The sequence below is a fragment of the Gavialis gangeticus genome, unplaced genomic scaffold, assembly GCF_001723915.1.
Source record: "Gavialis gangeticus isolate Ggan-Ray unplaced genomic scaffold, GavGan_comp1, whole genome shotgun sequence".
NCBI classification, from domain to species: Eukaryota; Metazoa; Chordata; order Crocodylia; family Gavialidae; genus Gavialis; species Gavialis gangeticus.
The window spans coordinates 13,498,007-13,508,041 of NW_017728994.1; the positions used below are offsets into that span (position 1 = coordinate 13,498,007).

At 43.8% G+C, this 10,035-nt stretch overlaps 1 protein-coding gene across 1 annotated transcript in view; it reads left to right on the forward strand.

Moving 5' to 3' along the window:
• The first annotated feature begins 1,083 nt into the window (after nt 1-1,083).
• LOC109287336 overlaps nt 1,084-10,035 on the forward strand; it is a 19,777-nt gene continuing 10,825 nt past the window's right edge. Inside the window, exons 1-4 of the mRNA XM_019502308.1 lie at nt 1,084-1,234; nt 6,264-6,343; nt 7,448-7,559; nt 9,196-9,302. Coding sequence (XP_019357853.1) covers nt 1,168-1,234; nt 6,264-6,343; nt 7,448-7,559; nt 9,196-9,302 — 366 coding nt within the window. The 5' untranslated portion in view covers nt 1,084-1,167. The remainder of the gene's footprint in view (nt 1,235-6,263; nt 6,344-7,447; nt 7,560-9,195; nt 9,303-10,035) is intronic.

The following is a 10,035-nucleotide window of genomic DNA, read 5'->3' on the forward strand; positions in this document are numbered from 1 at the left end:
GCTCACCAGTGCAGGGATTGAGAGACTTTGTGGGAAGACCCACTTTGTGGGTTCAGGAGCATGCTCGAACCACTAGATGCTACCCTTCATCCATCATGTTTAAGCTGGTCACTGTGTATAATGCATTGTAAGATTCAGTGAAAAAGGGAAGGCTAAAGACTACACCTCAGTGAAAAGAATACGCTATTTACAGTATCAAATGGGTGGATAAAAAAACCCAAAACAAAACCAGGCCAGGAAACAGGACTGTATTTGTACAATCATTGTATAACATCAGAAATGAATAGCATAGTGAAAGTAAGCAATTTATGAAGCGTCTAGGCTGAAAACCATGTGAATTGCTTGGCAAATACTTAGCAATAAATTAGTAGAGAAGGGGATAATTTTGTGTATTATTCACAGACAAAGCAAAAGATTCTTCACTCGATTGGACCTCATGTAGCCATTTAGATATCTGCAAAACATGCTTAAAAGATGAACTACTCCCCTCCCCTTTTCCCCACTCCCCCTGCACACTATCCATCTCCCCGCTCCCCCCCTCCTGCACCCCGACTTCCCCACATGTAGTATTTTATCTACTTTGCCCTGGTGTAACCAGATACAAAAGGTACCAGGCAGTGGTGAACCAGTCCTGCAGGGCTAACTGCATTGGATGATTTATTCAATACAACTGATCAATTGACCTAGTTACCTTCCTTTACTGTTATCTCTGCTGGTCCAGTAGCTCTAAAGCAAGTGAAAACACCTGTTGCTGAACCAATTATTTTTCTGGTTCATTTTCTTTTTAGAGATGAAAATGCAGGCAGCATTTGTAGTTTGGCAGATGATAAAAAATGATGAAGATATTTACAGCAGAATAGTTAATTAGTCAGAGGATTTGCCAGTTCTTTTGGCAGAACAAGCAGGCACTGCAGATTTACCTACCCACAACCATGTTGAGAAATTTTGCCTGGATATTCCTGGCAGGGTTTCAAGTGGTTTCCCAACAGCTTAGGTAATGTGTGTAGTTGATCATACTCTGTGATTATTTTTACCTTGTCAACTTTGGACAAACCACAATGTAAATAACCAGTAATTTAACTGTAGCCTTGTCCCCAGTTTCTGAATTTCAGTTCTTGACTTCATAAGCAAAGAAGTCAAACTACTCCTTTAACTACGCTAGCAACAATGAAGTACCACGCTCACAGCCCTTGGAGTATGCTGTTTTTCATGATTGCACTATGGTTTGGTGCAGGTAAGCTATGACTAGTCTTTACTACTATCACCTTAAAGGAAACATACATTTTAAAAAAAATTTGGACCCTTAGTAGAAGGCAGCTATTGCCATATTTGGGCACCTAAATTGATAACGGTGTGTCTAAAACAGGTATTTGAGCACCCATGTCATTTGTTTTTATATGAAAAGTAACATCCTTAGCTACACTTGCTAGACCAGGGGTCGGCAACATTTTTGGCTGGAGTGCCAGAATCACCCCAACCCTCAACTTGGTATGCCAAGGGCAGACTGCAGGGGAGCTGTGAGAGGCCTGATCCTTGTTGTTGACAGCAGTTGTACATGTGCCTCTGGATGGACCGCAGGGGAATAGCCAGGGTTGCACTGCCCCAGCTCCTTCCCTGCCCTGCACTCGAAGGCACATGTGTAGTCACTGCCACTATGGAGCCTGGCTGGGGCTATGCAGACTGGTGCAGCTGTTGGCAGCCTCCCAGCTACAGCCAGCCCAGGCTCTGGGCAGCTGCTGCCAGTCACGGAGCCTAGGATGCTTGCAGCAGGATTTGTAGCTCCTGGCCACCTGCTGCTAGCAGCAGCTGCCCAGAACCCAGATACCTATGGCATGCTGAGCAAAATGGCCTCACGTGGCATGCCCTGCCACGTGTGCTGGGAGTTTCCAACCCTTGTGTTCACATGGTTTTCAGCCTACAGATTCTTCATAAATTGCTTACTTTGACTATGTTATTCATTTCTTAAGTTATACAATGATTGTTCAAATACACCCATAAAAGTCTGTTTGGACAAATTCAGTTAAAATGTGTTCCTAGCTGCTAGATACTGTCATTATTTATTTGACAAGTAATGTTTGCTTGTTTTAAACTTTTATATAATCTTATATTTGTGACCTTTAAGAAAGAAGAACTGTAAGGAACCAGATTTTGTTTAGTTCTTTTCATGGGAAGCAGTGAGCCCAAAGGTAGGTCCTAGAGGGAGTGCCCCTCAGACCCAAACTTGGCACTCTACAGTACTCATTACCTGACATTTGGAGACACTTGCATGGATTTGTTTAGATCTTACTCCTCCTGCAAGTGGTTTACTCTTTTGGCTCAGAATGAGCCCCTTATGCTCTGTTGTGAGTGGATTCCACCTACGTAATCTCCATATCTGTCCTAGAAATGTTAGTCACAGAAAATTATTCCCATCTGTGGCTTAACAGAATGGGAGCCTTTTTGTCTTTGAGTCTTGTGGTTGAGACACTTGCTGAGCAAGTGGGAGACCAAACTTCTAAATACTCTCTCACCCGAAATGGATCTGAGGGTATATCTCTTAACTTTCTAGCCAAGTAGTCTAACCACTAGGCCACAGAAACACATTGCTGATCACACCTCCAACTGCTCCTGTTGAAGCTGGTACACTGGAAAGCTGGGAGGAGAAAATTTGTGGGGTGAGAAGGAGTCTTAAGAAGAAGGAGCATGGTTTGGTGATGAGCATGGCTTAAGGAGTCTGAAGCTGTGGCAGTGGCCCCTACTGGTGTTTGGGTTTTTGGTATTATTGAATGAAATCTTATGATAGCAGAAGGTTCGCTTCTGTCTTCTCTGTGCACAGGAGTAGTACTTAGAGTCTTTCCTTTCAGGCCAGTGCCTTTCTCACTGAGCCACAGTCCTGCCAGCTCAGCTCTCATCTGGCTCCCCTGCTGTCTTCTCTTTCAGATGCCCACTAGATCACCATCAACCAAAGAAAAGAGACACTTTAGTGCTACAGAGGTTGTGGCTCAATAGTTCAAACATTTTGCTTAGAAGTAGAAGATATAGGTTCAAAACCCATTTGAGGAAAAAGACAGTGACAAGACCTTCAGTCTTTTGTTTCCTGCTCAAGTGCTGTAACTACTAGACTGTTGACTAAAAATACCAGATGTGCTATTTTTCACTACATTTTTTGTGCTTTCCTTGGAAGAGGATCAAAATTCTGAGGAAGTTGTCTCAAAAAGCCTTCCCCCCCTAATTCCCCAAACTGGAAGGTAGTAGAGTCTGGGGCTCAGTTATGGTTAAGGAACATAGAATCATAGAATCATAAAAAGGTAGGGTGGGAAGGGACCTTCAGAGGTCATCTAGTCCAACCCCCTGTTCAAAGTGGGACCAGCCCCAACTATCTCATCCCAGCCAAAGCTTTGTTTATCCGGGTTTTGAAAACCTCCAAGAATGAAGCTTCCACCACTTCTCTGGGTAACCTGTTCCAGTGTTTTACAACCCTCCTAGTGAGAAAATTCTTCCTAATATCTAACCTAAACTTCCCTTGCTGCAGCTTGAGACTATTGCTCCTTGTTCTGTCATCTGTCACCACTGAAAACAGTCTAGCTCCATCCTCTTTTGAACCCTCCTTCAGGTAGCTGAAGGCTGCTATTAAGTCCCTTCTCAGCTTCTCTAGACTAAATAAGCTCACTTCCCTCAGTCTTTCTTCATAAGTCATGCCCTTCAGCCCCCTCACCATTTTTGTTGCCCTCTGCTGGAGTCTCTCCAATTTGTCCACATCCTTTCTGTAGTGAGGGGCCCAAAACTGAACACAGTACTCCAGATGTGGCCTCACCAGTGCTGAATAGAGGGGAATAATTACTTCCCTTGACCTACTGGCAACATACCTACCAATACAGCCCAGGATGCCATTAGCCTTCTTGGCAACAAGGGCACACTGTTGGCTCATATTCAGCTTATTGTCCATTGTAACCCCCAGGTCCTTTTCTGCAGAGCTGCTGCCCAGCCACTCAGTCCCCAGCCTGTACAGGTGCATGGGATTATTCTATTTTAAGTACCGGACTTTGCACTTGTCCTTGATGAAACTCATAAGATTTCTTTTGGCCCAATCCTCCAGTTTGTCTAGGTCACTCTGAATCCTAGCCCTACCCTCCAGTGTATCTACTACTCCCCACCAGCTTGTTGTTATGTGCAAACTTGCTGAGGGTGCACGCTATGCCATCTTCCAGGTTGTTGATGAATACACTGACCAAAACCAGCCCCTGGACTGAGCCCTGGGGCACTCCACTTGCTATTGGCTGCCAACTAGACATCAAACCATTGATTACTACTCACTGAGCCTGATGCTTCAGCCAGTTTTCTATCCACCTTACAGTCCACTCATCCAGCCCATAGTTCCTTAGCTTGCCCGCAAGAATGTTGTGGGAGATTGTATCAAATGCCTTGCTAAAATCAAGTTACACCACATCCATCAGTCTCCCCACATCCACAGAGTCAGTCATCTCATCCTAGAAGGCAATCAGCCTGGACCTTGGTGAATCCATGCTGACTGTTCCTAATCACCTTTTTCTCCTCCAAGTGCTTAGAAATGAATTGCTTGAGGATCGTCTCCATGATTTTTCCAGGGACAGAGGTGAGGCTGACTAGTCTGTAGTTCCCTGGATCCTCCTTCTTCCCTTTCTTAAATATGGGTACTATATTTGCCCTTTTCCAATCATCCAGGACCTCTCCTGATTGCCATGAGTTTTTGAAGATGATGGCCAGTGGCTCTGTAATCACATCAGCCAACTCCCTCAGCACCCCATCTGACCCCATGGACTTGTACACAGCTTTTCTAAGTAGTCCCTAACCTGTTCTTTCACCACTGAGGGCTGCTCACCTCCTCCCCACACTGTGCTGCCTGGTGCAGCAGTTTGAGAGTTGACCTCGCCTGTGAAGAATGAGGCAAAGACAGCATTGAGCACTTCAGACTTTTCTGCATCCTCTGTCACAAGGTTCCCCCCCCTCCATTCAGTAAGGGACCCACACCTTCCCTGATTCTCCTCTTGCTACTGACAGACTTGTAGAAACCCTTCCTGTTACCTTTCACAGCCCTTGCTAGCTGTAACTCCAATTGTGCTTTGGCCTTCCTGACTTCATCCCTGCTTGCCTGAGCAATGCTTTTATAGTCTTCCCTAGTCATTTGTCCAAGTTTCCACTTCTTATAAGCTTCCTTTTTGTGATTTATTTTGTTGAAGAGTTTCCTGCTAAGCCAAGCTGGTCTTCTGCTATACTCGTTAGTCTTCCTGTGCATAGGAATGGTTTGTTCCTGTACTCTCAGTAAGGCTTCTTTGAAGTACAGCCAGCTCTCCTGGACTCCTCCCCACCTTAGTCTGGCTTCCCAGGGGATCCTGCTCATGAGTTCTCTGAGTTAGTTGAAGTCTGCTTTTCTGAAGCCCAGGGTCTCTACTTTTCTGCTCTCCACCTTTCCTTTCCTCAAGAACATGTCAACAAGCAGTCTCTGCTTTGTGACTGGTAGGGTGCATCTGCATGTGCTATTAGACAACAGCATGTTGAGCCAGGTCAGAGCAGCCCTGGCTGGCAGGGGATCTTGGGGGTCAGCCTGGCAGCCTGGGGATGCTTCCGCCCAGCTCAATGTGCTGTGGAGGGGCTGCCTGGGGCACAAGGGTGCTCCAAAGTGGGGCTTGCCAGCAGGCAGCTGGCTCCAGCCATCTGTGCCAGCTTTTACATGTGCTGCTGCACAGTAAAAAACTTCACAGCAGAATAGTACTTGCATTTACAAGTACTACGCTGCTATGGAGTTTATTAGTTTCCTGTGGCCTAATAGGGCTACACTTCTATACATGAGATGTTTACTACAGAACTAATTAGTCTACTACACAGTAAATGTCTTGTGTAGATGCATCCACAGCGTTTCATGCTGCTTAGTAGGAAGATGAGTATAGGTGGCTCTAAGGGATATTTATAGCTCTACACTTAAACCTAAGAACATAATCAGTCTCCAGTGCAAGTTTAAGCAGCTTCAGCTTCTCACATGGCCATTTAAAGCTGTATCCTCCGGTCTGCAATTAAAGGACATATTTCTTTCAAATATGTTTCCAGGCTATACTCTGGTGAGTAGTTGCTATTGGCCTTCTAAGCCATTCAGGATTGTCCATATAAGAAATATAACAAGCAGAACTATAAATCCACCATCCCAGGCATCTTCCTTGAATGTTCTATTATGACTTGCAATATGCAGAAAGAGCTGGGCTGTGGGTTTTTAGAAGCATTAATATGTGATATACTGGCATTTCTGTTTTTAGATTGTCTTCAGACAAAAGCCATTGATGATCATGATGATTGTAAAAATGCTAATTTAACCAGTTTGACTCAACAGCTAAAGGTAAAAACCCCCTGCTCTTATACACTAGATAGTGTTAGATCTGAGGGGTGTGTTTTTGTGTTCACCTGTGTGCATGCATGTGTCTTTTGCCACTTCTCTTCCAAATCATCAGTAGATGGCATCAGAGAGATCCTTCCATTTTTAACTACATCTGACAGGTCTACATAGAAAAAAGAGCAATTAGATAAGTTGAACTACTGTCTTCTAGCTAGAGTAAAATGAAGAACATCCCTGCAACTCAGCAGAGCTATTACCTTTAGTCACAAAGTCCTAGAGTACATATCAGCTGTAAAACTGTACAACATGTTCTGCAGTTGTGTGACTGGTTGGAGTCTGCTCAGGGAATCATGTCTTATCTTTATATAGGCTAGCTCCAATATTAGGGTCAAATCATGCAGAGATCCTTCAAGGCAGTGAAAAATGTGGAGTAGATGGAGGGGCAGGATGGCAAGATTCCACTTGGAACATGGATTAGACATAGAGAAAGAGCAGAGAGAGATGTAAATACATTTGATTGTATCCTGGGGCACTTCTCTCCACAGGGAGTTAACATATAGGTCACAAAAAACTGCTGCTGTTCTGTGGGGAGAGGTGCCATTCCTTCTACTCACAACACATGCAGATCTTCCAGCACCACGCTAATCTAGAGAATATATATGGAGGTAATGTGACTGCTTTGGATCCGTTCCTTAGCATAAGTACTTACATATGGAGTACAATCTCATTATAACAAACCCTGTTTATAACAACTTCCAATTTTTAAAAATCCCAACAGCCAGAAGTGTTTTTTTTCATGATTATGAAGCAGTAAAGTGAGTAATATCAATATCACAAACTCCCTTTTTTAGATAACTTTTCTCCTGGTCCCTGATGGGCTGGTTATAATGTGGTTTTACTGTATATACTACAACAAAGATCAATATCCCATCATGCATGAGGTATAATAACCTCGTGTCTGCATACAGGGGAGGCGGGGCATGTAAATTGGTTTATACAGACATGTTTTAAGCATAAGTTCATTATTGTATGTAATATACTGGTAATAAAAAGAATGCTTGCTGTTGCTCTCTCTACTGATGTTCAGAATCTTTCCTCCTTCTGTAGACATTTTCCCAGTGCTTTGAGAAAATGCTTCCCCATAGCAGAAATAAAATTAATGCCCTGGCATGGAGAGTGCAACATGTACTTGAGCTCCTGCGAAAAGTTCAGGCAAAAGGTGAGGACATACAATGGCAAATACTCTTAATTTTTATCTTAAATGCATTCATGCTGTAGCACACAGATAAATCCTTTGGACCTCATTAGTGATGGACTTGACTTAAGGCCCCAAGTCCAACTCCCTTGAGCTTTCTTGAGCCCCCTCTTCCTGGTCTTGGCTGGTACAAGATGCTTGTGGAAGCACTAGGAGAAATCTACTGGGATCAGTGGGAATTCAGTGCCAACATACTGTTGGATATCTGGGACTATGAGATTGCATATAGATCTGTGCCATTAGTCAAAGTAGTTAAAAGGATCAAGCCTCAGTTTGTATAGCACAGTCATTGAAAAGATAAAGAAGATCATTCCACAGGCTTCCTCACCCTTAGCAAGGTGCAAAAGCCTGGACCTGTCAGTCCTCACTGCTCCCTAGATACTCCAGAGCAGGCTCTTTGTTGAACGTGTTTACACACAGATGTGCATGTGCATCCTTGCTTGGCTGGCTATGGGCCTGACATGGCACATGTTTTCCTTTCAGATACTTATATTCCTTGGCAGGGCTGTCTTAAAGATTTTAGAAGCCCTTGGCACAGTGTTGATTGGGATCCACACCATGTTTAATTATGTGATAGTTATTGCAGTGATTGTGCTTGCACACATATGTTGGCACTTTCCATGTTTTGTGTAATTTGATTTTTCGTGTGATTGTGTGCTCCTGCTCTGGTTCCCTCATTATTTTGTGTCCCTGAACAATTCTGTCCTGTCCAGGGGTATCTGTCACATGCCTTTTTTTCAGCACCAATGGATGGGGACTTGGAGCTCTTAAGATGGCACTGGTTCCAGATCTCTTGGAATGGCATATGCCACAGTTTTGGTGGCAGTTCTGTTCCTTTCCTCCATCAGGCCTTTTCCCAAAACACTCACAGCTTTGCTTTCTACACTGCAAAATGCATCCATGTTTACTTTAAACAGCCTAGCTTCAGTTCCAGAAGCAATTCAGATGTTACTTGGTGGTCCAATGCATAAACATACACATGCGCATGCGCACACTTCTCCCCCCCTACATGCATGGTTTTTTTTAATGATAAGAGTTCACCAAACTGGGACTATGACTTTAAGCGATGGTTATATTTTTGGGGGTGTTAGTGTTTTGCATCAGTCAGATTTAATTTAAAAAGAGATATTTCTGGCCCTTTTTGTTGTAAGACATAAGACTAGCTTCATAAGTAGGTTTCTGGAATTGGGTATGGGCAGTTTATCATGTTTTCTATAAGACTGTATTCCACTTGAATTATTTTAAATGTGAAGCTATCAAATTTACGTGCACAGGATGTAAATGACAACTTGAGCCAAAGGCAACATTATAAACTTTAAAACACAAAAATGTAGCTGGGGAAGGTCCAGAATTTTCTGTTAGAAGGAGTTTCTCAATGAAAAATCATTTTTTTGACAAAAAATTATCATCTTGCCAAAATGTGTCTCCTTTGTGATTCAAACAGCAACACTGAACAAGAGCATGGAAAAATATGAAGTCCTTGGCTTGGATTGATTCTAATTTCAATATGTACCCCTACAATTTCTTCCAGTCATTGCATAATTCTGTGAAACTGCTGTCACTGCCAATATTTGATATGCATTATGTTCTCATTCTAAAGCTTGCAAGGCACTAGACAAGTGCTCCCTTCCCCTGGCCCCTCCGAATGGTGGTCTGGTGTGTGTCACCATTGATCATGTCCACTACTGCAAGCCAATGTGCAACCAGGTAATGTATACTGTTACTATCAGCATTATGGCAACTTCATTCCTTAACATACTAGAACAGTGGGTCTCACCCTTTTTGGACTAGGCACCCTGCATGAGATGCAAAGCACCCCTCCATAAATTTTGTGAACTGAGTAGCACCCAATTTCAAAAACTAATTTATATATAACAGTGCTACCTCTTTGCAAAGGGGCTGGGCAGTTGGGGTTAGGGATCAGCTGGGCAGGGACAAGCCCAAGCCTGCACTTATCTGCTTATCTCCTCACACTGTATGGCACCATTCAAGACGATCTGCAGGGACCCCAGGATGCTACAGCACCATGGTTGAGAGTCACTGTGAGAGACTTTGTGTGTTTAAACTTTCTATTCTTATTCTAGAACTTTTATTATACCCACTACAGTTATATCTGAAGCCAGCTTTTCAAAGTTATTTAGTCATCTAACTCCTGTTAGAAAATCCGGGCCTGAGTGAGCAGATCAGAAATTTACCCTTAATCTAATCTTTGTTTAATTGGCTTGGTGAACAGCAGGAGAGAATAGCCCCTGCTTCTAGCGCCTTCTGCTGCCCACCCGGAGTGCAGCTTGGTGCAGCCCCAGCCCTGCCCACCTTGCACAGATCTGGGGGACCCCTTCACCCATGCTGTCCCGGACCAGCAGTGTGCAGCGGCAGAAGCTGCCCCACCTTCTTCTCATGCCCTCCCCCGCCCTGGCTGGGCAGTCCCTGTCCCAGCCCC